Source organism: Oncorhynchus nerka, linkage group LG15 (genome assembly GCF_034236695.1).
Source record: "Oncorhynchus nerka isolate Pitt River linkage group LG15, Oner_Uvic_2.0, whole genome shotgun sequence".
Lineage (NCBI taxonomy): Eukaryota > Metazoa > Chordata > Actinopteri > Salmoniformes > Salmonidae > Oncorhynchus > Oncorhynchus nerka.
Window position 1 is genome coordinate 65332617 of NC_088410.1, and position 26862 is coordinate 65359478.

The 26862-nt window shown below is 41.8% G+C and overlaps 1 protein-coding gene across 1 annotated transcript in view; it reads right to left on the bottom strand.

Moving 5' to 3' along the window:
• Window positions 1–4623: 4623 nt before the first annotated feature.
• grm2a (glutamate receptor, metabotropic 2a) overlaps window positions 4624–26862 on the bottom strand; it is a 57662-nt gene continuing 35423 nt past the window's right edge. The window contains exons 2-5 of the mRNA XM_065001804.1: window positions 22977–23817; window positions 14218–15281; window positions 5389–5566; window positions 4624–5071 (exon numbers count right to left, since the gene is read on the bottom strand). Of these exons, the coding sequence (XP_064857876.1) occupies window positions 4998–5071; window positions 5389–5566; window positions 14218–15281; window positions 22977–23817 (2157 nt within the window). The 3' untranslated portion in view covers window positions 4624–4997. The remainder of the gene's footprint in view (window positions 5072–5388; window positions 5567–14217; window positions 15282–22976; window positions 23818–26862) is intronic.

Genomic DNA, 26862 nt, shown 5'->3' on the forward strand with positions numbered 1-26862 from the left:
TATCTAGCAACAGCAAGCTAGCTAAATGGGACAAATTAGCTAGCAAGTGCAAGCTAACTAGCTAAATTGCCATAAATGTTTAATGCTTTTTGACCTGTCCCCAAATTAATATAATTGGTTCAGAGTTTTGATATTTTAACCTGTGTGTCGTGATCACGTTTGGTGTGGGGGGACAAAATACATGTATGCACGATGGCGCACAGCCGGTTCAGCCGGTAGGGTTCCTTGTAAGCCGTTTTAAGATGGTCGTAACATCCACATTGATGGGGCTGTTGTGGAGCGGGTCGAGAGCTTCAAGTTCATTGGCGTCCACATCACTAAGGACTTAACATGGTCCACACACACCCCCACAGTCATGAATATGGCACTGCAAGTTCTACAGCTGCACCATTGAGAGCTTCTTGACTGGCTGCATCACCATTTGGTATGGCAAATGCACCGCCCTTGACGGGAATGCGCTACAGAGAGTGGTGCAGTCAACCAGGTACATCACTAGGGCTGAGCTCCCTGCCATCCAGGATCTCTATATCAGGCGGTGTCAGAGGAAGGGCCAAAAAATTGCTGAAAACTCCAGCCACCCAAACCATGGACTGTTCACTTTGCTACCATCCGGCAAATGGTACCGGTGCATCAGCTCTTGAACCAACAGGCCCGAGATAGTTTCTACGCCAAAGCAATGACTGCTAAATAGTAAATTAATGGTACAGAACTATCTGCACTGACACTACACACACTCACTAGACTGTGTGTACAAAACATTAAGAACACCTTCGGTGCACCTTGCACCTACTACCATACCCCGTTCAAAGGCACTTAAATATTTTTATCTTGCCCATTTACGCTCTGAATGGCACATATACACAATACTGTACATGTCTCAATTCTCTCAAAGTTTAAAATCCGTATTAGCCTGTTAACCTGTCACCCCTTTATCTACACTGATTGAAGTTGATTTAACAAATGACATCAATAAGGGATCATAGCTTTCACCTGGATTCACCTGGTCAGTGTGTGTCTTGGAAGGAGCAGATGTTTGTTCACTCAATGTACCAACTCTATACCCACTCACACTATATTGGCACTCCCACACACCTTTACATACACTACATACGCCCACACACACATATAACACACAGAGACGACACAACACATACACACACATATAACACACAGAGACCGACACAACACATACACACACATATAACACACAGAGACCGACACAACACATACACACACACACACACACACACACACACACACGCACACAAGCATGTGCTGCTGGTACTCTGTTCTTTATTTTTGAAAAAGAGCTGATGTGAAAAGTTCTGATGTGATTGGTCAAAAGAGCAATTAGTGGGGAAAATATCAGTATTGAGCTGCCTGTGTAACTGCAACCAGTATGGCTACTGATGTAGGAAATTGTCCATTTGTAATGCAGCCATGTGCCCCTAAAATGGAAGATCATTTTGTGGTATGTTATGCAAATGTCCTTATCTCAAATATTTGCATGTCCACTTAGAGCTACAATTGACTGTGACTAACTGATAGATGAATAGTCTATGATAAAAGGAACTAAGAGAGGAACTAAGCTTTACTGTGGGAATGTTGATATACTTCAGTTTGCTGCTATATGACTGATTTCACATTTGTCTCCAGAGATTATAAGTTAAAATATATCTAAAGTGCCATCTATATTTACAATTCCCTTATCCAAACAAATGATTACTTTACCTAACTCTTAGCGTTTATCAAGTTGTAAATTACACTGAATGGAGAATGCTGTTATTTCTATCTGAAAAAATTGAATAGATGCTTTTTCCACTTGGAACCGGTACATTTCGCAAGACCTTAGTCATGCTTTCCTGGCTCGTAAAGTTGATGGAATTATATGGGAATTAAGTCAAGGTTAGAATACGACGTATCTGTAGACACACCTCCACCACACCTTCATTTATTTGATCTCCACCCAATACAAATAGCAAGTGAACAGTACACTATTCTCATGGTTAAGTTCGTCAGAATACGCATAGAGAGAAAAGTGCATAAAAAGTTATTTACGTTCTTTGGACGTATGCTTAACTTGGGTTGGAATTGGGCCCATGGAGTGGCATGGCCAGAGATTTGCTGACTCAGGACTGTTACAGCGGACACTTTAATCTAGAACGACTTACAGTGCATTCATCTTAAAATAGCAAGGGAAGAACCACATTCACAGGCATAGAAAGTACATTTTTCCTCAACAACGTAGCTATCAGCAGAGTCAAGTGCAAGTTCTGTTTTTTTTGGGGGGGGGGGGCTGGTTCCACCACTGGGATGCCAGGACCAAGAAAAACTTGGACTAGGCTGAGGGGTGGGAGTGCCAAGAGACCTGAGGTGGCAGAGCGGAGTGCTCGGGTTGGGGTGTAGGGTTTGAACATAGCCTGAAGGTAGGGAGGGGTTTTGCTCTCTTACAAAGTGCCTGTATATTGTATTTCTAGGCTACCTCACCAGTAACTCTATATTTTATTTTATTAAAGTTAGTCCTGATGTCGAAAAGCATAAATGATACCCTCCTCTTGGAAATGTTGCACCTGTAGGAAATTGCAGTTGTCCTTCTAGAATATAAGGGTTGACATGATAAAGGCTACATTAGTGCTTTAAAAAACCTGTTTTATATTTTTGATTGAGAGGGACTGGCTGGTAGTAGAGGAATAGAGGTCTGGGCCTCAGTCCCATCCACATGTCTCTGTGGTAGGATTGGCTACACCCCATTACTCCAACACTGAATGACTTATCTGAGCTTGTCAGAAATGGATCAGCCTTGTGAGGAGCCAACTACTCATCAGTTTTATGAAAAATAGAATAGGCTGTCATATTAGGCCATAATGAAGTGTGCATGGTCTGTGTTGAACCTAACCATTACAACACATGGCCTCATCTATGGCACATTAGATTGTGTTAATCGTCTGTTCTTTATCTGGGATTAATATAATGTAGGTACTGTCTGGGATTGTACCAGTTAAATGTATCAGCATCAATAATGTCATATCACTCAAATTAGAATCGTAATTTGTGACAACAATCATGTAAATGTAGTAGATGTACCAGCTGGATTTTGCCTTTGTGGAGAAAGTTCACTTCATGCCCACACGATGGCAGTGTTGAATCATGGTTGTGGTCCATCGTTCTAAGAAGAATCTGTCTCGTTCTCTTTCGACTCTTCCGCAGTACAACTTTTGTTTGGTGTATTTTCTAAGGCACCTGCAGAGGATTTTCTCTCATATAAAGTCATGTAGATGCTCCAGCTAATTTTCACTGAGAGGCTGTGGTCTGTTTGGACTGCATGCTTTGCAGATGGTGAATTAAATAGACAAATATTTGGCAGCTTCCCATTTACTGTACACTTACCAACTTACACTGAATGTACAAAACATTAAGAACACCTTCCTAATATTGAGTTGCATCCCCCTTTTGCCCTCAGAACAGCCTCGATTTGCCAGGGCATGGAGTCAAGATGGTGTCAAAAGCATTCCACAAGGATGCTAATCCATTGCTTCCCAAGATGGCTGGATGTCCTTTTAGATGGTAGACCATTCTTGATACACACGGAAAACTGTTGACCATGAAGAACCCAGCAGCGTTGCAATTCTTGACACAAACCGGTGCGCCTGGCACTACTACCATACCCCACTCAAAGGCACTTACATCTTTTGTCTCACCCATTCGCCCTCTTGAATGGCACACATACACAATCCATGTCTCAATTGTCTCTGGTCTTAAAAATCCTTCTTTAACCTGTCTCTTCCCTTTAATTTACACTGATTGAAGTGGATTTAATAAGTGACATCAATAAGGGATCAATACTTTCACCTGGGATTCACCTGGTCAGTCTGTCTTGGAAATAGCATGTGTCCTCAATGTTTTGAACACTCCGTGAAACTAAAGTGAGGAATTGCACAAGGAATTGCACAAGCAAATAGTATTTTAGAGGGGGATTGTATGATAAATATTTGAATCACATATGGCATACAGTAATATTTGCTTATGCTTCTCGTCTCAAGGTGATTTGCATTATTTCTCCTGACGTTAGAGTTTAGAGTTAGAATGTTAGAGCATTCAAGAGTTGAAGAGGCTCATTACGTGGCAATTGGAGGTGGGTCAAGGTCACTGGGAATTAAGGTACGTTTTGTCTGTCTGGGAGTGGCATTTGTAAGCTGCTGGTATATTTTTATCAGTAATGGGTTCCTGTGATGTGGCAATGCCAGTTATCAGGCCGCCTGAAAAGGCCACGGTGTTAAATACTTGAAAATGCCAACTGTTGATGTAGTTTGAGTTTGAAGTTCTTGGAGGTGTTTCTGAGGGTTACTCATGCCGAGGCTCCAGGGTGATACAATTCTGTAATGACATTAATTTTATTCACCTTTCCCCAAATGCTCTGTGGGATTCAAGAGCAGCGGTAACACGTAGGAGAACGGTTTCTATGCAACTAAAACTAAAACACACACACTAGCGTTTGATCACCTCCTTGGTGACTGTGCTAATGTGTCTTCTGATTGAATGACAGTTTAACTACAACACATTTTGTTTCAGCCAGACAGCCTGTGTATGAGAGTTATAAAATATTCAACACATCTGTAGTTTTCATATTAATAAAAAAAAACGTTTTATTTACATAAATTACAAGAAAGCACAAACTGGTTCACCAAAATCTACATTAAAAACATCTTGTATATATTACATTTAACAGATTTACTATAATTTACTCCATGTCTGAAGTAAAATCTTCAATAAAAAGAAGGGCTATAATACTGAATCTTTGACATCTCTTTTTAAAATCGCTACCAGTCAGAGAATGAAAACAGAATCGGGACATTGTACTCACAGCACTAAGAGGATAACAAAATCTGGACAGTCTTCTGTGTGACCTCTTTATTATCTGAAACAGCTGATTCTGGACTAGTGGTTATAGAAGTGTATACAATGGCAGCAGAGGAACATGAGGCTCAGTCTGTCCGTCTTCACAAAGATGAAGTCGTGGAGTCCACCACTTCTCGACCGTTACACACCGTTGGTACAATATTGGAGGCTGAAGCTGCAGAAAGAGAATAGACCATTTTCTACAACACTTCTATCAGATTACAATCCACTGGCAGTCAGATTAGAGGTTCGAGAAGAAGATGGAGTAGAAAAGAACACCTCATTCTAAACTATAGAGACGCTGGTCTGACAGCTCACCACAGGAGTGTTCTCAAGTGACTGTATCACGTAATGTGTTGAAACATCTCAGTGATTAATAATGATTGATAATGATCATGTAAAATTACATTAACGACCACGATGGAAATAATAATGATGATGATGGTAATGCTGATGATGAAGGTTGTGTTCGCCTGCCGGCGGGGTTTGTACCTTGAGAGAAGCTGGATCCGGGGCCGGTGGTGACGCCGAAGCGGGTGGTGGCCACCCGGAGCGAGGTAACATTCTTCTGGGGCTGGAACAGGATGATGTGGGTCTTAGGGGCGAAGAGGCAGCCCAGCACCACCGAGCCACTCAGACTGACAGAGATGCACATGGTGGTGGTCTGCACCTGAAGGGGGAGAGGGATAAATAGAGAGGATGGGACCAGAGACAGCGATTACTCATCTGATAAAGCCAATACATACCATATTACGGACAGGGTTGGGGAGTAACTGATTACATGTAATCTGATTACATACAAGAAAACTAACTCCAATCAGTACTTTTGTAAACCTAGATGATTGCTTCTTGGATACCTATACATTTCCCAATGACATTCAATTCAGCAATAAAAAAAGGAGCAAGTTTAAGTTTGTTCCGCCTGAGCGAGTCTGACCCCTAATCAAAGGGCTACCCAGACCCCTCTTTTACTCTGCTGCTACTCTCTGTTTATTATCTATGCATAGTCACTTAAACTCTACCTGCATGTACATATTACCTCAATTACCTCGACTAACCGGTGCTCCCTGCACATTGACTCTGTACCGGTACCCCCTGTATATAGCCTCCACATTGACTCTGTACCGGTACCCCCTGTATATAGCCTCCACATTGACTCTGTACCGGACCCCTGTACATAGCCTCCACATTGACTCTGTACCGGTACCCCTGTATATAGCCTCCACATTGACTCTGTACCGGTACCCCTGTATATAGCCTCCACATTGACTCTGTACCGGTACCCCCTGTATATGCCTCCACATTGACTCTTATACCCCCTGTATATAGCCTCCACATTGACTCTGTCACCCCCTGTTATAGCCTCCACATTGACTCTGTACCAGTACCCCCTGTATATAACCTCCACATTGACTCTGTTACCCCTGTATATAGCCTCCACATTGACTCTGTACCAGTACCCCTGTATATAGCCTCCACATTGACTCTGTGCCGGTACTCCCTGTATATAGCCTCCACATTGACTCTGTACCGGTACCCCCTGTATATAGCCTCCACATTGACTCTGTACCAGTACCCCCTGTATATAGCCTCCACATTGACTCTGTGCCGGTACTCCCTGTATATAGCCTCCACATTGACTCTGTACCGGTACCCCCTGTATATAGCCTCCACATTGACTCTGTACCGGTACCCCCTGTATATAGCCTCGCTATTGTTATTTTACTGCTGCTGTTGAATTATTTGTTACTTTTATTTGACATTTTTTACTTAGCTATTTTTTACTTAACTCTTATTTTTCTTAAAACTGCATAGTTGGTTAGGGGCTTGTAAGTAAACATTTTACTGTAATGTCTACACCTGTTGTATTCGGCGCATGTGACAAATAACATTTTATTTTATTAGACCACAAGTCAGAGACCACTATGATGGCACAGCAAATGCGTTTGATGGATAATTTGTCTTCTTCTAATGCCTTTTAAGAGAAAAGCAATCCCCAAAAATATGATTACGTTACTGATACAAATTTTGGACAGGTAACTAGTAATTGTAATGGATTACATTTAGAAATAACCTACCTACCCAACCCTGATTACGGAACACAATACACCATGGAGACTGAGGAATGTCAAAAAGCAAGCAGATAGTAAGCAGACAATCTCAGGAAATAGGTTACATGTGTGCCTGTGTGGTGCTACCAGCAGTATCTGAGAGGAGAGGGTGTGAGTGAGTGAGCTGTTCGCCTGTCAGTCCCTCAAATCATCCTAAACCCCCCCCCCGTCATCTCCTTCCATCCGCCCACATGCAGTTGTGTGTCATCAGCCAGTCCTTTTATATACAGCCAAGCTTTGTTTTTGTCTCTTCCCAGATTACTGTTTAGTTATAGTGCAGTGCTGCATGGTGGGTGGGTGCTGGGTGGATCTTACCAGTCTGCCATCCACACACTTCCAAGGTGTCTGTCCATGTCTCCCTGAATACTAATATCAGCATTAGAATGAGCTGGGATGGCAGGCAGAGAGCACCCAGTGGTGGACATGCTGTTCAAGCTGTGCTGTGGCCGTTCACTCACTGCTGTCACTGAATGCAAATTCACCATAACATGACACAAGTGAATTGTATAGTTCAATTTGAAATAAATAATTGATTTGTTGACCGTCTCAACTATCAGTCCCTTTGTTGAGCTGTACATTATGTTAAAAAGGGAATCCATCGGTTTAAATCTGGTTTATAATACAACTAAATGGTGGTAAACGGATGTCATCCTCATGTAAATAGCTGGATATTATCAAATAGCACACAGGTCCTATATCCCACACTTTTTATTCAAAAATAGTTTTAATAACACGGCAATACTACGTAATAAAGTGTTAAGCAAATATATTTATTCGGAAGAGCTGAGAGATGAGAATCTGTCTTCTCAGTGTGGGATTTAATTGTTCATTATGAAAACTGACATACAGTAGATACAGATTGTTGTAAGTACTTTCGATAAGACTTTTAGATACAACCCGCTGGGCACAGACGTCAATTCAACGTCTATTCTACATTGGTTCAACAAAACGTCATTGAAATGACGTGGAAACAACATTGATTCAACCAGTGTGTGCCTAGTGGGAAGTGTCTGTTTTTAAAACGCTGTGTAGCCTGTGGTAGCCATACACACTGTCTAATCAGGTGTGGTTTTCCACCTAGAGGAAGCCAGCACAGGAAGAGTGAGCTCATCCTATATTTTCAGCCTAGTAAGAGGATGTGAAGGTAGAGCATGAATGGATGATTTCAGTGTTTCTGTTGGATTGTAGAATATGAGTATATGAAATAAATGTCACCAATAAAACCTAAAGATACAGGTAACTGTCCAAATACAGTGTTCAATTGGGTTGAGATCTGGTGGCTGAAACACACACACACACTTTAAACCCCCCATGGTCATTTGAGACCCCTTTTTCAAAGTCAATGAGATCTTTTCTTCTAGCCATGGTAGCCAAAATATTGGGCAACTGGGCAATTTTATACATGACAATAAGGATGATGGGATGTTAATTGCATAATTAACTCAGGAACAGGGGTGAAAGTAAGGCGGTATGTTCCGGTAAGGCGTCCTGGCAAAAGACACAGTGGTGGTACGCCGTACCAGTAAAACATGAGCCTATCACAATAATTAAAACAAAATGTCATGAGAATTGTAGGCTATTACACCATTATTAATCATTACCTCATATCATGAAACATTTGCGAATGGACTTGAAAACATTTGGTATAGACTACATTCCAAAATGCGATGTGGTTAGACAAAAAAAAAAGACATTTTGCGAAGGCAGGGATGAGTGGCCAACACTGAGACGCGTGTGGATGCATAAATTCTTCCCTCCTGTCAAATGTCATTACACTTTTTGGTGTTTTGTGTAACAAATGTCTCTTTCCATTCACCACTGTTTGGAGGTTGTAGACATGTTGCGAGTGGATGAACGTGCAAGGGTAGCCTAGTAAAGGAGCCCTTAAAACGATTGTTTGACAATCAGATAAAAACATCATGACTGGTTGTGTTTATGCCACAATAAAAGATGAGCAAATTTGAGATAAATATGCTTTTTTTGTGTATATGGAACATTTCTGGGTTCGTGAAACATGGGACCAACACTTTACATGTTGCATTTATATTTTATTCAGTGTACTTTGTATCCCTCATTTACTCAAGTGTTTCCTTTATTTCCTTTATTTTATTTTGGTTACCTGTACATCTGATCGTTGTACAACCATGTACAAGCCGAGCTGCAGAGATTTGTAACAGCGTGGGGTAAGATAGCTGATGATGCCTTTGATTTGTTGAACCACATTTTTGGCATCCATGATTTAAAAGAAATCTTGAGGAATCAAATGTAGATACTTCTGATCTATGGGTTACATGAAACACGGGCACTCTTAGCCTTTGGATATGACTGATGTTTGATCACCTTTGTTAACCTATGTCACAGAGGTTGGAGAAAAAGCTGCTTGTCCCCTTCAGGGATGACATCTTTAATATTTCATTTGGTAATCATGTTGTAATTCATGCCTCAGTACACCATATTTTGCCTGCTTAAACATTTCATGGATGACATATGCAAATTACTGTTTGATTATTCAAGCAGAAATTTCTGAAATCTCAGGGTGTGAGGACAACCATCTCATAGCAAGAGTGTAGCAGAAAGAACACAGCACAGTGACACAGTGGCTTGCGAAAGTATTCACCCCCTTGGCATTTTTCATTTTTTGTTGCCTTACAACCTTGAATTAAAGCTTTTGGGGGTTTGTATCATTTGATTTACACAACATGCCTACCACTTTGAAGATGTCCATTTTATTTATTTATTGTGAAGCAAACAAGAAATAAGGCATAACTATTCACCCCCCCCACCCCCCCTCTGGGATTTTTGCCCATTCTTCAAGTTGGATGGGTTCTGCTGGTGTACAGCAATCTGTATTGGATTAAGGTCTGGGCTTTGACTAGGCCATTCCAAGACATTTAAATGTTTCCCCTTTAACATCTCGAGTGTTGCTTTAGCAGTATGCTTAGGGTATTGTACTGCTGGAAGGTGAACCTCTGTCCCAGTCACAAATCTCTGGAAGACTGAAACAGGTTTCCCTCAAGAATTTCCCTGTATTCAGCGCCATCCATCAATCCTTCTATTCTGACCAGTTTTCCCAGTCCCTGCCAATGAAAAACATCCCCACAGCATGATTGATGGTGTTCTCGGGGTGATGAGAGGTGTTGGGATTGCGCCAGACATAGCGTTTTCCTTGATGGACAAAAATATACATTTTTGTCTCATCTGACCAGAGTACCTTCTTCCATATGTTTGGGGAGTCTCCCACATGCCTTTTGGCGAATACCAAACGTGTTCGCTTATTTTTTCTTTAAGCAATGGCTTTTTTTTTGGCCACTCTTTCGTGAAGCCCAGCTCTGTGGAGTGAATGGCCTAAAGTGGTCCTATGGACAGATACTCCCATCTCTGCTGTGGAGCTTTGCTGCTCCTTCAGGATTATCTTTGGTCTCTTTGTTGCATCTCTGATTAATGCCCATCTTGGCTGGTCCATGGGTTTTGGTGGGCAGCCCTCTTTGTGCAGGTTTGTTGTGGTGCCATATTCTTTCAATTTTTTATAATGGATTTAATGGTGCTCCGTGGGATGTTCAAAGTTTCAGATATTTTTTATAACCCAACCCTGATCTGTACTTCTCCACAACTTTGTCCCTGACCTGTTTAGAGAGCTCCTTGGCCTTCATGGTGCCGTTAGCTTGGTGGGTGCCCCTTGCTTAGTGGTGCTGCAGACTCTGGGGCCTTTTGGAACAGCTGTAATACAGTGGGGCAAAAACGTATTTAGTCAGCCACCAATTGTGCAAGTTCTTCCACTTAAAAATATGAGAGAGGTCTGTAATTTTCATCATAGGTACACTTCAACTATGACAGACAAAATGAGAAAAAAAATCCAGAAAATCACATTGTAGGATTTTTTATTTATTTATTTGCAAATTATGGTGGAAAATAAGTATTTGGTCACCTAAAAACAAGCAAGATTTCTGGCTCTCACAGACCTGTAACTTCTTCTTTAAGAGGCTCCTCTGTCCTCCACTCGTTACCTGTATTAATGGCACCTGTTTGAACTTGTTATCAGTATAAAAGACACCTGTCCACAACCTCAAACAGTCACACTCCAAACTCCACTATGGCCAAGACCAAAGAGCTGTCAAAGGACACCAGAAACAAAATTGTAGACCTGCACCAGGCTGGGAAGACTGAATCTGCAATAGGTAAGCAGCTTGGTTTGAAGAAATCAACTGTGGGAGCAATTATTAGGGAATGGAAGACATACAAGACGACTGATAATCTCCCTTGATCTGGGGCTCCACGCAAGATCTCACCTCATGGGGTCAAAAGTATCACAAGAACGGTGAGCAAAAATCCCAGAACCACACGGGGGGACCTAGTGAATGACCTGCAGAGAGCTGGGACCAAAGTAACAAAGCTTACCATCAGTAACACACTACGCCGCCAGGGACTCAAATCCTGCAGTGCCAGACGTGTCCCCCTGCTTAAGCCAGTACATGTCCCGGCCCGTCTGAAGTTTCCTAGAGAGTATTTGGATGATCCAGAAAACGATTGGGAGAATGTCATATGGTCAGACGAAACTAAAATATAACTTTTTGGTAAAAACTCAACTCGTCATATTTGGAGGACAAAGAATGCTGAGTTGCATCCAAAGAACACCATACCTACTGTGAAGCATGGGGGTGGAAACATCATGCTTTGGGGCTGTTTTTCTGCAAAGGGACCAGGACGACTGATCCGTGTAAAGGAAAGAATGAATGGGGCCATGTATCGTGAGATTTTGAGTGAAAACCTCCTTCCATCAGCAAGGGCATTGAAGATGAAGCGTGGCTGGGTCTTTCAGCATGACAATGATCCCAAACACACCGCCCGGGCAATGAAGGAGTGGCTTCGTAAGAAGCATTTCAAGGTCCTGGAGTGGCCTAGCCAGTCTCCAGATCTCAACCCCATAGAAAATCTTTGAAAAGTTGAAAATCTATGTTGCCCAACAACAGCCCCAAAACATCACTGCTCTAGAGGAGATCTGCATGGAGGAATGGGCCAAAACACCAGCAACAGTGTGTGAAAACCTTGTGAAGACTTGCAGAAAACATTTGACCTCTGTCATTGCCAACAAAGGGTATATAACAAAGTATTGAGATAAACTTTTGTTATTGAACAAATACTTATTTTCCACCATAATTTGCAAATAAATTCATTAAAAATTTTAAAAATACTTTTTTTGCGCCACTGTATACTGAGATCATGTGACACTTAGATTGTACACAGGTGGACTTTATTTAACTAATTATGTGAGTTCTGAAGGTAATTGGTTGCACCAGATCTTATTTAGGGGCTTCATAGCAAAGGGGGTGAATGCACATGCACACACCACTTTTCCAGTTTTTGTTTTTTAGAATTTTTTAAAACAAGTTATTTTTTTCATTTCACTTCACCAATTTGGATTATTTTGTGTATGTCCATTACATGAAATCCAAATAAAAATCCATTTAAATTACAGTTTGTAATGCAATAAAATAGGAAAAATGCCAAGGGGGTTGAATACTTTTGCAAGGCACTGTATATCCCTCACAGCAGACAAAACAAATCAACATGAGCCACTGTTTCAGTTCAGTTGCACCAGAGATAATCAGAGTGGTCAGATTAGATATCTGTGTTGATCTGACACTCTGTTCTGTCCGTGTCCCACTCTTTCCCCTCCCCCTTCTGCCATGAGGTAGGGTCCCTCTGAAGCCCTGGGAGACATACCATAATCCCAGCGCACGAGACACAGCTGGGACTCAACGTCCTGCTCTTTCACACTCCATTCCACACAACTACGCACAGGGATGTTCTGTCCCACCTCCAGACCTCATGCTCTCCAGCCTGCCCATCTGTGTCTGCAGAGGTATAGGGTCACCAGGGGACCTCTCTCTGCCTCTCTCCCCAGCTCCAGTCCACAGAGGGATCCCAGAGGGAACCAAACACCACAGAGCTCGGTATGTCTTTCTGGAACTCTCTCTCTCCGTCATCAGATCTTTAGGTTCAAGACTTAAAAATCCAAGTATGACTAGGTCACTTGGCCACAGAAATATTTTTCAGGCTGTTATGCTTTTTGCTCTGCTGTCCACACACCACATACACACTTGTGTAAAGTATACACATACAATATTAACGCAATGTTGGAGAGCATTACTTAATAAATCCATTGACTAATCGTTTGCTCTATGCTAATTGTCATTCAGTAGCTGATTTCAAGTGTGTTTTCAGTCCAAATCCATCCCACCTATTAAAACATATATGATATGATCTCCTCTGAGCCTTTGTTCTCATCTGGAGCAGATTTCTCAGCCACATGAAAAGAGAGCTGCTGCTTTTATCAAAGTTGAAGAGAAGTGTTCAAAGGGATTTGATATCTCTCATCTCAACTCGCAGGTGCTTTAGAAAAGATTCAATGCGCCAAACTCACATTCCCTGACTTATGACTATTAGGACACAGGAAAAACACAAGTAGAATTAACATCAAAGGGATCCATTTTGTGTGTCTTCAACCTCAGCTTGTAAAGAGGATATATGTTAGGCAGTGTGTTGATGTTGTGGTGTTATTCTTTGGAGAAACAGTGACTATTTATACTAGAATAACAACATTTCTGGGCTCTATTTGACTTAACAAGGACTTGAGTCTTTTATGTTTTACTTAAATCCATATTCTATTGACGTAGCCCTTTAACACTCATACCCGTATACGGGTTTAACTGACAGACATTCTGAACTTGAGCACCGTGCGTGACAAGAAGTTGCCCACATCCCGGTAATTGGGCAACATTTGCAAATGTTTTGTTTTCTGAGTGAGGGAAATGTTGTAAATTAAGATGACTCAATGTATTTTGAAAGATGAGATATCGAGGATTATAATAAATACAGCTTTGATGTCATACAAACAAGCCAAACACACGTGAGTCCAAATCATAAAACACATGTAATATCTGTGTCAACATCTATGATCACTGTGTTTGATGTGCAGTTACAAGATAACATGACGTCATACCCCGGGTTGTTCTGGACAGAATGAACAGATGTTCCTATTAACTCCAAACTGTTCCCTTTCAATTGCTACCATACTTATGTATTTTCATATTTATTATGTAAGAAACATTTCAATTTGGCCCTATCCATACATATGCCAATTCCCATGAGTGTAAAGAGTTAAAACTACATATCTCAAGTCTGAATCTGGCCCATAGAGTTGGTAACTCACCCTGTAGTCGCTGGCCGTGACGTAGAAGATGGGCTGGAAGGCCAGCCAGATGATACAGGTGGTGTACATGGTGAACCCAATGAACTTGGCCTCGTTGAAGTTCTCTGGACACTTCCTGGTCTTGAAGGCGTACACGGTGCAGAGGATGATGAGGATGCAGTTGTAGGTGAGGGACATGAGCATGCTGGAGTCTTTGCTGTTGCACTTGAGGGTAACTATGTCCCTCCTCTCTGGGCTCACCTCCTTCCTGACCCCCGGGGTCTCCACCAGCAGCCAGACCACCACCACCACCAGTTGGCAAGAGATCAGACCCCCACAGATGGCCACCTGGGAGGCAGGGCTGATGAACCTCGGCCGCTGGGCTCCATCCTTCACTCCGCTGAAGATGCGTGCAATGCGGTTGGTCTTGGTGAGGAGCGCTGAGTAGCAAACAGCGAAGGAGGTGCCCAGGCCAAGTCGACGTAGGGTACACACAGCCATGGAGGGCTTGGCGATATAGATGAAAGTCATGCTGTAGCACATCAGAACACCCAGCAGGAGAATGTAGGACACTTCCCGCCCACTGGCCTTCACCACGGGGGTGTCGTTGTGCTTGAGGAAGAGGCCAATGATGAAGAGTGTACACATCATGCCCAGGCAGGAGATGGTAACCGGGCCTATAGCCCAGGCGTCCTCCCAGCGGATGTACTCCTCAGGCAGGTTGTAGCAGCCCGTCAAGTTGGCCAGGGGCCATTCACCAAACTTGCAGTCGGCGCAGGTGAACTCATCCATCAGGTACTGGTAGGACTGGCAAGGGATGCAGATCCAGCAGCACACGTCTCCAGGCTGCATGCTTTTCACCTCGTTCTTCCTGCAGGGGTCACTACACTGGGAGGTGGGTACAGCATGACCCTCCCAGGGGATCTGGCTGGTGTTGAAAGTCAGACTCTGGGCCCAGTAGCCCACCTTATGGTAGACATAGCGCCCGTCCTCTTTGTGGTAGTGGAATATGTTGTAGCGGCCCAGGCTGTCTCCAAAGGCATCGAACCTCACCATGTTCTCTGTGTCTGCTGGACGGAATGGAGCTGAAAGAGAAGTTGTGAAAGAGAAGACCATGGACGTGTTATGATAGTTGAAAGTCAAATAAGCAAATTAATGTCTATCCATAACAATACAACATATGATCAACCCTTTGAACTCTGACTAAGATTGGTATTTTGAATGAATTGTGTTTTTCTTTCCTAGCATTATGTGTACAATGAACCAAGGATCTTGGCATCGACATGTTTTGATGGAATGAGCTTGTTTCTGCTTCATCACTTCACCTCTCTGTATCTCCCCTCTGACATTCCATTCCTTCCACATGGGATTGAACAGTAGCTGATGCATCGGGGACACAGGTGCAAACCCAGCATTTACATAATTGAAGCCAGAAGGTTGACTCTGTTTTCTTTGACACAGGTTTATTGCACTTGAATGTGAATGCGATTCAGAAGTCTGTTATACTATTCAGGTGCCAAAAACTATGGGTTTACAGCAGATTATTCCATGGCATTGTTGAATACTCGTTTCTTATTGGCTTGAAGGGAATGATTTCCCTATAACGCATAGCATATTGCCATGGTAGAATTCAATGGCTATAATTCATTCTTACATGTGTTGTTTGAATTGCTTTATAAAGCAAAAGTCGATTTCAAAACAATATTGGTATTGTTGAATTTGATTTTCGTAATAGCAAGCTAGGACTAATGGTTGGTTAGCTAAACAAGCACATCTGTTTGTTTAGTTACCACAGCAACTACTGTAGCAATCTAGTAACAAGGCTATATACAGGGGGAACTGGTACTGAGTCAATGTGCGGGGCTACAGGTTAGTCAAGGTAATTGAGTAAATATGTACATGTATGTAGGGGTAAAGTGACTATGCATAGATAATAGATAACAAACATTAGCAGCAACATAAAAAGGGGGGGTCAATGCAAATAGTCCAGGTAGCAATTTGATTAACTGTTTAAGCCTTTTGGACCTTGACTTCCGGTACCGCTTACCATGCGGTAGCAGAGAGAACAGTCTATGACTAGGGCGGCTGGAGTCTTTGGCAATTTTTAGGGCCTTCCTCTGACACCTCATGTTATAGTGGTTCTGGATGGCGGGAAGCTTGGCCCCAGTGATGTAATGGGCCATACGGACTACCCTCTGTAGCGCCTTGTAGATGGATGCCAAACAGTTGCCATAACAGGCGATGATGCAACCAGGCGGTGATGCTCTCAATGGTGCAGCTGTATAACCTTTTGAGGATCTGAGGACCCATGACAAATCTTTTCAGTCTCCTGAGGGGGAATAGGTGTTGTCGTGCCCTCTTCACGACTGTCTTAGTGTGTTTGGACCATGACAGTTTGTTGGTGATGTGGACACCAAGGAACTTGAAGCTCTCAATCTGCTCCACTACAGCCCCGTTGATGAGAATGGGGGAGTGCTTGGCGTTGAACACATTTCTACTCTAAATGGCCATTTCTAGAGGCAAATGTGTTAAATTATAAAACGGGTTGTTTGGATCCTGATTGGTTGATAGGGGACAACAACTCCCGCAAAATACCATAATTCCACAGTTGCAGGCAGGAAATTAATTAACTTTATCTCCCTCTGGGGAAAAAAACACTACTATTTGGTTTGCAACAGTTGGGGGTTTTATAAACCTACCAGTCTCCCTCCTCTATGACCTGTGCAACAATGTATAATTTTACAAATGTCATCTCTCCCGTGCGAGTAGGCTAGCCAGCCTAAGATTGAACAATGAACGTGAAACGAATAATTTACAAGGGAAACCGGCGCAAGGCAGCATTTTTAGGCCTATTGGATATTTATTAAATCCTTATTTATTGAAGTTATTGTCTCTCATCATCATTTAATCTGAGATAGATAGCTACATGCCAATTATATAGCAACATCGAATTAATAGAATGATTAGAATTAACGACTGGGTCAAAACATGAGAAAATAACTAACGACCAGCCCGCTTGGGTAGCAACTTCAGAATGCAAAAGTTATCCGATGCGGGCCTGGAGGCAAGGGAAATATATGTGAGTGGCCATCGGTGTGAGAGCTCACTCAATAGTTATTGGCAGCCCCTAACATGGAGAACATAAAGTGCTGGCGCGCCATTTTAGCTGGCAACGATGTGAGAGGGAAGTCCCATTCTCCGCCAAAGAAGAGGAAATCACTGGCAGTCACTAACCAGTTCCAGGACCATGGAGAGTTCTTCTAATGGCGTGCCATCAACGGAAACTTCACTATTAACGGAAACTTCACTATTCTCCCAGAAATCGCCAGCTAGGTTGGTTAGCTCGGACTCGCCAACCATAAATTGTTGCCTATGTAGGAATATTGGATATTTATTAAATCATTCTTTATTGTAATTATTGTCTCTCATCATCATTGCATGTCTGCTAGCTAACTACATGCCAATGATTTGTTTAGCATAGCAACGTCGAATGAATAGAATGATTAGAATGAACGACTGGGTCAAAACATGAGAAAATACAGTATATCCATAAAAATTATGCTGATTCATGATTTCGACTGGTTTAAAAAAGCTGCCAGCCTGTCTGTCTCATCCCGACTCCCAAAACGTTCATTACCATAGGACAGCTAGAGATCGAATTTCAATATTGAAACAATGTTGCAAATGTTGGCGAGACAGACAGCAAGGTTATTCAAATCTCCACTGTTGAAAACCAAATGCTAGTCTAGAAGGGAGATCATGTCTAGATGCTTTTCCTGAGTAGATCTAGTATATAAATTGCCTGGCTGATCTGATGAGACAGTGGATTGTGCAGTCAGATGGAACAGAGTAAATAGGCATTTCAACGTCACAGGCTAAATCTGTGTTAATTTGTGGAATTTGTGGAATACGGTTTTAACCAATCAGCATCCGGGATTATACTCACCCGTAGTATAACACACAATAATCTCCGGGTTCAAGGGCGTTATTGCTTAATTATAGCCATGGTATAAAAGGGATAATTAAATCGGGCTCCATGTGTTCTCTGGAAAGGTCAGTTCCCCTCACCTAGCGCGTCATGGAATACACCTTCCACGTTGTTTATTATTTCCCTAGAACACATAGCCTCTTGTTAATTATCCATTACTTCATCACCCTGGAATAAACAGTTACAATCCCTTTGTACCATGTCAAAAATATTGAAAATGAATAAATCCATAATGTCTAACTATGGAAAAACTATTTGCAAGCCATGTATAGAAATATCAATGTATTTATTGGATTTTTTTTAGAACCATTCTTAGCTGAATAGGCCCGTTTCTTTTAACTAGAGGAAACAGGGCTTTACTATGGATGAAGGATCATTTGTGACCCTGCTATACTGCCTTCTCCCCACAGATGTCCATACACTTCAGGCCATTGGACGATTGTAGTCTTGTAGTCCAATCTGATGTCTTCTGACAGCAAGATCCCCTGGGGATCCATCTAAAATCCATGAACGGCTGAGTAAAGCAACCCTCATGTGGACTTCAAACCACCCACCATTACTCATGCATGAAAATATTATTGCCTTTTACTCCATCAATACTTTAAGACTACTTACTCAGTCAATGGTTTAGTAGTTAGATAGTCAGAGCATTTGGCTTGGTGGTGTTGTACAGATGTGTTGATGCTATAGGTTTTTAAATAAATGATCTGTTACACTTGCTAACTATCTCTGCTCACCACATGAACGAGAGTGTCGATGCCTGATGAAAGTGTTTATGTACAGTAATTCCTATTTGTGATATCCAGGTTCTGGGCCAAATCACTGTCCTCACACTCCAGGCAGATGAGATGTGTGACAAAATGAGCCTCAGAGAGTGAGGCTGGACATGGATGTTTCATCTTTGCAAATGTAATCGTTGCAAGCTGTTATCTTCAGCAGTATTATAAACAACAACTTGAATAAGTCATAGCGCTGTTCCTATGTTTAGGTAGGAATTGATACAATGGATCTAATTTGATGTAATCAAATTTGTCACCAAGCAGGGCACTCGTGGGTAGATTATGATTGCAAGATATCATGCAGCGTAGTTTTAATTTTCAACATTATGTGGTGAGAGGATAATTAGAGAAAAGGATAATATTGATTGACCAAATTAAGTACTAAAAAAACCGAGTTGAATATGGTCTATTTGTTCTCTGGCAATAATCTAAAGAGAAATCCCATTCTTAGGATACAGTTAGACTACGGAGGTCATGAAATGTTGTCAGCCACTGGTGATTGTCATGCAAATCACTGCAGGTCTCACAGTAATTGACCTTTATTTAACATAAATACGTTTAGCATCTCCGGCTTCCACACTTAGCGGACCTTTTGGAACATGTCCAGTTTTAAAAAGTCGAATAAATCCATTTAATATAGCCTACACTATCACAATAAATCCATGATTTATTTTAGGCAGGTCTAAAGAAACAGTATGGTATGAAGAAAATGTAGCCTATTTCAGAAGAACAGAATAGCATATTCTGAGCCATCAATATGTTAGGCCCTGATCTGGCTATGCCATATAGCTGTAGGCTACACTAGTTCATTAGGCGAGATTTGCTTATAATTCCCATGGCATTATTTTATATTATTTTATAGTAAGAACAATACAATTGAACATAGCTGAATAACATAGAAAGGATATTTTCTCCAAACGATTTACGAAGGAGTGAGCACATGCGGCTATTCTGTGTTGAGTGGTTGACAAAGACACAGGTCCTCCTACATGCTTCATTTAGAGTTATTCATGCAGATTTAGTTGTGATACAAAAGTTAGGCTATATGTTTTCATTTCTAATATATTCTAAGGCTGCATGATGCACACACTTCATCAGTATCTCATTCACAATTTGGCAAGCACTGGATCATTTCTCACCCATCAGACTACTCTCAATTTATTATCTGGTATTTACGTATATCCTACTAATGCTGTATATGTGTGGAATATTTTTTTATTTAGAATGACCCACAAAATAACAGACGCCTGCACTTGAATAGCGAATGGAGGTTACGTTTTAAATATACCAGGTATGCTACACCGTTCGTAAAACAGATTAATGTGCATCATTTTTTATTTTTTTTGCATTTTCCAATTAAGAACATTCAAAACAAAAGTGAAAAGATATTAGACAACGATGGGACAAAGTGACAGTAACAGACTAGCATAACAAAAAAATTATTATAATTATAATTATATATACAAACATACAATAAGGAAAAAATAATAACGAGACATTGGATCACCTGCCGTAGGCTACATATTCTACATTACGTGTGAAACATTATGTGAGGATTATATATAGATTCAATCAATGAGATGTGGGGGGAGATTCTCCATATAGTCAATAAAAGGTTGCCAAATTCTGTAAAATGTCTTTAACTTATTCCTCAAGCAGTAAGTGATTTTCTTCAAAGGGATACAACTATTAACTTCCGATAGCCACATTGCAACTGGCAGGGAGGAATCCAATTTCCATTTCAAGGCAATACATTTCTTGGCAATCACTAGCAATATTTCTGTTAGCTTTATAGTATGGCTTTGCCTAAGATTGGTGTTAGTAAAGTTACCCAGTAGACAGACCTCTGGGTCTAAAGGGAATGCAACCCCGTGAATTGAGGATATGGTATCGCATACCCTCTGCCAGAAACCGTGTAGTTTTGAACACTGCCAAGTGGAATGGAGGAATGTTCCTTCATCTGAGCCACATCTAAAACATAGGGAGGAGATATCTGGGTTGAAATTGTGCAGTCTAGATGGGGTGATATAGAGCTGATGGAGGAAATTAAACTGGATCAGTCTGTATCTGGAGTTCAATGTGGATGTAATACCATCCCTGCATAGGTCACTCCATAGATCCTCATCAAGATCAATACCCAGATCTTTCTCCCATCTAAGTCGGGGTTTATCTAGCCCAGGCAGTGTTAGTCCTGACATAAGAGCATCGTATATATGGGAAATGGTCTTGAACAGTGGTTGGTCTGCGTGGCAGAGTTGTTCAATAGGTGACATCTTAGGTAGGTTCCATTGTCCCTTGAGAGTCACCCTAATAAAGTTTCGTAGTTGTAGGTAGTAAAGAAGTCCCTGTTAGGCAAGTGGTATTTACATTTACATTTACATTTAAGTCATTTGGCAGACGTATTTCTGTTTCAGCTGATCAAAAGAGATAAGAACTCCCTCCTCGTAACAATGTTCCAGAAGAGTGATCCCTTATCAGACCATGGTCTAAAGTTACTATTCTGGAAAAACATAGGAATCAATCTATTGTTCCATAAAGGGGTTTTAGGGGAAAGGAATCCCTCTCGTCCGAACAGCTCATGCAGTTTGCACCATGCCAGGACAGAATGTATGATTAAAGGGTTGTCTGTGATGGTTTTTATAGATTTTCTGTCCCATTTGTAAAACAATTCTGCCCCAGTGTCATCATTTACCTCAAGCTTTTCAATGTTCAACCATGAGGGAGAGGGACCATGTGCATAATTTTAAGAATTTAGTAATAAATATAGCTAAACGAGAAAACTGGGATCCTCTTTAAAAAAATGTCCAGTCAAAACTCACACGATTGCGCAATAACTGGGCTAATAAGAACATGTTTCTCTAGGCTCTGTAGGCTATGGGCTCTGAACTCTCCAAAACCTATAGGCTTACAGCCTATGGGCTCTCTAAAACATATAGGCCTATGGGCTTGGCTACATGATACATGCGACTGATTTGAAAAAGTGCATACACTGTTCCTTGCCTTTTAGACTGCACACACTGGGCATCATTCACAAGTGATAATATTCTCACCCATCAGACTATTCTCAATTTAATCTGGTCTTTACATATACTAAATGTTTTATGTGTGAAATTAGTTTTGATTTAGAAAGGCCATTATCATACATCTTTCGGAACAAGAGTAGTGGAAAAAAGACATGTCATCTGTATGCACTTCAATAGCAAATGGAGGATGCTTTTCTGGTGTTTCATTTTCATGCCAGCCAGGTAGGCTACTCCAGGTGTAAAGCAAAGCAATGTGCTTAATTTTAGGAAGTGTGTGAAATAAATATTGTAAGCCTATAGAAATATGATTGGGTCCTCCTCTTTTTAATAGAGGCCATCAAAACTCTGTTTTCTCACGCAATTGCATAGCCTATAGAAATGTTGTACAACATGGGCTTATAGGAACACATTTCTTTCCATGCATCAACCAGCTATAAGGAGCTGGCTCTCACTGACCAACAGGTGATCATATTCCTCTCAAACTGTGAATGGCAGGGCTCCCATGAAGTGTTTGATTTGATTTTCGATTTCATTTGCATTGATGACAGAGTGATTAGAGGGACAATAGAGTGCAGAGTATTGGTGTCGCAGGATGTTGGTGGCACCTTAATCGGGTTGGACAGGCTCCTGGTAATGGCTGGAGCGTCAAAAGTGGAATGGTACCAAATATAGCAAACGTATGCTTTCCATGTGTTTCACGCCATTTCATTTGCACCGTTCTGACCATTATTCTGAGCCTTCCTTCCCTCAGCAGCCTGCTGCTGTTTGGTAGGTTACTAATGACCATCAGCATCATTAGAGCGCAGTTACCGTGGCATGACCCAGCGGTCACGTGGAATTTGACTCGTGACTGCCGGTGCGGCGGTAATATGGTCACGGTAACAATCCTAGATATAGTATTTTTTTAGGATATAGAACATCTCATTTCTCTGTATACAGTATAGTCATGTAGCCTTGTCATAGCCATACACATCAATCTTCTTAACTCACCATCAAACTTGGTCTTGAGAATATACTCCCTGTAGAACCTCCTGCCGTTGCCTGGCTTCAGAGCATCACAGACCTTGGTGGTGGAGTTGGGGCACAGTGTCTGCCTCATGTTGTGCAGGGCATGAGCCATGGCATAGACAGCATTCACCACAAACATGATCTTCGACTCCGGCTCAAACAGGCCATCGCGCAGTGAGTGCTTCCCACAGCCCAGGTCATGGAGGCTACACTGGAAACGATTCTCCCAGAACTCCCTGAACCAGGGGTTACGTGTGTTGTTGTAGGGGTTCAGGCCTGTAAAGTACTCAGCAAACTGAAGGATTGGGTAGGAGGCCAGCTCGATGGTGAAGGCCCCATCTGCCACAGCCTCGCTGCCTCTCACCACGCTATCTTGTCTCCCCCAGCCGTCGCTGGCCACCCAGATGAAGGACACGTTCATGCGGTTGGCGGCTACCAGCAGTTCCCGGGCGTCCTCACTGCGTGTGAAGAGGATGACCACCTTGGCGTTGGACTTCTGCTGTAGTGAGCGGATCACCTGGTCATAGCTGTAGCGGTTCATCGAGCGGCTCACCTTAGCTGAAGTGGCGATGCAGATCTGGCTGGCGCGGGCTTCCTGCTGGAAGGCATCGATACCTGTCTCACCGTAGTCGCCCTCCGATGCCACGGTGGACACGTAGGTCCAATTGAAGTAGCGCAGGATCTCTGCCATGGCCTTGGCCTGATAAAAGTCAGGGGGCACCGTGCGGGCAAAGTAGTCATAGCGGCTCTTGTCACTGAGCTTGGCGCTGGTGGAGGCATAGCTGATCTGAGGAATCTGGAAAAGACGAAGGAGGTTGGCCACCTGGAGAGGGAGAGAGGTACCATGAGACCATGATCAAGATTTCAACAATACTGTAGGTATTTACTGTACCTAGACTTTACACCGGGGTTCCCCAACTGGCAGCCCACAGGACAAATTTGGCTCATATTAGTTGCCCCCCTGAGTTCTCAACTAAATCTAGTTGATGATGCCTGCTTTACACCCTCATAATAGTACTGGTAAAGTTTAGTACTATCTGTTATACATGTATTACAATTCACTGCATTAATGGTATCTTTGATATTTTATTGAATCAAAACAGATATTGCGTGTGGGTCATTTCTTTATAACTCATAATTTCGTAAGTTGATGAAATGAGCCATATCTGATACAGAATACTGTAGTCTCACTAGCATTTTGGCCAACAGGGACAATCAGTCTCACTCCAATCTGTAGCCTCTCATCTCCCTCTGAGTCCCAGCAGTGTATTTCACAAATCTCCTTTCTACTGATTGTGTGACAACATCCTGGGGATGCCACGGGCTCCAGGGATGCCCATATAGCCTACTACCCAGATATGTCATATCTGATCTACCACACTGTCAACAACATCCACCAATAAAGCCATGCAATATCAGATGATTCATTGGCTTGATATGGAAACACACGATATGAACTACATTTAGATATAGATTATTTATAGATTCCATTGAACTATAAAGAAATACACAGAAAAAGACAGACACTGTAACGATCGTTGTTGGAAGGATTGGACCAAGATGCAGTGTGGAAGGCGTTCATCATAGTAATTAATGTAAACCAGCAACAAAACAAATAAAGAGTAACAAAACGAACATGCAACTTTGAAGGGCTAAAAAGCAACAATACAAAATCAAGATCCCACACCAAACAGGTGGGAAAAGGCTGGTAACGATCGTTGTTGGAAGGATTGGACCAAGGTGCAGCGTGGAAGGCGTTCATCATAGTAATTAATGTAAACCAGCAACAAAACAAATAAAGAGTAACAAAACGAACATGCAACTTTGAAGGGCTAAAAAGCAACAATACAAAATCAAGATCCCACACCAAACAGGTGGGAAAAGGCTGCCTAAATATGATCCCCAATCAGAGACAACGATAGGGAACCATACCAGGCCAACATAGAAATAAAAAAAACTAGAGTACGCACCCTAGTCATACCCTGACCTAACCAAAATAGAGAATAAAAAGGCTCTCTAAGGTCAGGGTGTGACAGACACAGAGAGACAGACAGAAGGGGATTCTGGTCTAATCATGCCAAAGAATGCCACGCCACATGTATTCTCTTTTAATTCAGCAAACCTTTCCTTTAATGAAATTTGATAGCACATCATGATTTACGTAGGCATTCAATACTTTGTTTGACATTTAATTTGTGCAATTTTAAGATACAAGTCAAGAATAAGAAAATAGATTTCTAGGTGTTCTGAAATTATGTTGAAATAGTATGCACGACCATATATAGAAGATCAGGGTTATTTGACCAAGACCTCTATGAGATATCTAATTAATTCTGTATATCATAATAATTAACGATTATTAAACATTTTTGCTAGTTGAAAATGCAGCATAAATGAAGCCAAACATTGGGAGATGTCAAGGGAAATCTGTTGTGATGTGCCTAAATGAGTCCTAATCACAGGACTCTTTATTACGTTTTCTGTTTTGCAGACGCTCTTATCCAGAGCGATTTACAGGAACAATTAGTGTTAAGTGCCTTGCTCAAGGGCACATCGGCATATTTTTCACCCTGTCTGATCTGGGATTCAATCCAGCAACGCTCTAACCGCTAGGGTACCTACCCTCCTTATTATTCTGAGATCAGAGGGATGAATACCAGATGTGATTTCCTAACTGAGATATTTATTCAAATGAATGCATTAATATTACACAATACATTCTACAATAGCAAAATCAGAAGCAGCTGGAATTGAACCCAAGACCTCAATTGTCCAGGTACAAACTAGTCATCCATCTAGACTCTAAACCTCAGAATGTCATATATGGTGATTTATATTGCCACGGTATGCGTCACAGGAATTATTGCTACACTATTACAGTAATATGTAACTAAAATATATTGTTCTTTAAACAAGAGAAGGTGGCAGTCAAATAATATTCAAAATAGTTCTTACGTTTTATGCATGTTGCCATAGAAACTGTTTATAGCATATGAGTAGTTGTCTGTTTAATATTTGAAAAGTGTGTTTCCCTGGAGGCTTCCTGCCTGGCTGACTAGAGATTCCCTGACTGGGAGCCCTAGTTATTATTGCCATGAAACATTCTCCAAAAACCTCTCCTTCCCTAACCCACCTCGACAGGCTTTTTAAACACATGTTCAGACAGCTAGCAGCAGCCCGTTTTTTCTCCTAGGAGAATTCGAGGACCAACTTAAGTGCCAACTGACACAAGATTCAGAAAGTACAAAATCTATGTCTAACTTGAATCTAAAAATAGAACTTCCTAGATTAGCACTACCAACAACCTTTACCCGCTGGGCACAGAAGTCAATTCAATGTCTATTACAAGGTGGTTCAATGTCATTTCATTCAAATGACGTGGAAACAATGTTGATTCAACATGTGTGTATCTAGTGGGTAGTTTGCTCAACTGTAATGCAACAATGATTTTTTGGATGCATGTAGCCTTGAAATCATTGACAAGCACTGGCGTGTATTCATGGAAGCCAAGGGAAGCCAGGCTTCCCCCAAAAAATTGACAGAGAAAAAAAGAAAATGACATAAAATAATGTATCTTTCGCTTCTCACCTGAGAAAGCATCCGAGCGCGTGAAACATCGCCCCTCTGTATGTGTAGGCCATCTATCTGATGCTGTCAGGTCCAAAAGAGTATGACATTGTTGTCGCCCGTAGTATTGTCAAGTCAGTATAACAAGTTCTTATTTACAATGACGGCCTACCCCGGAAAAACCCAGACGACGTTGGGCCAATTGAGCGCCGCCCTAAGGGACTCCCAATCACGGCCGGATGTGATACAGGCTGATTTGAACCAGGTACTGTAGTGACACCTCTTGCACTGATATGCAGCG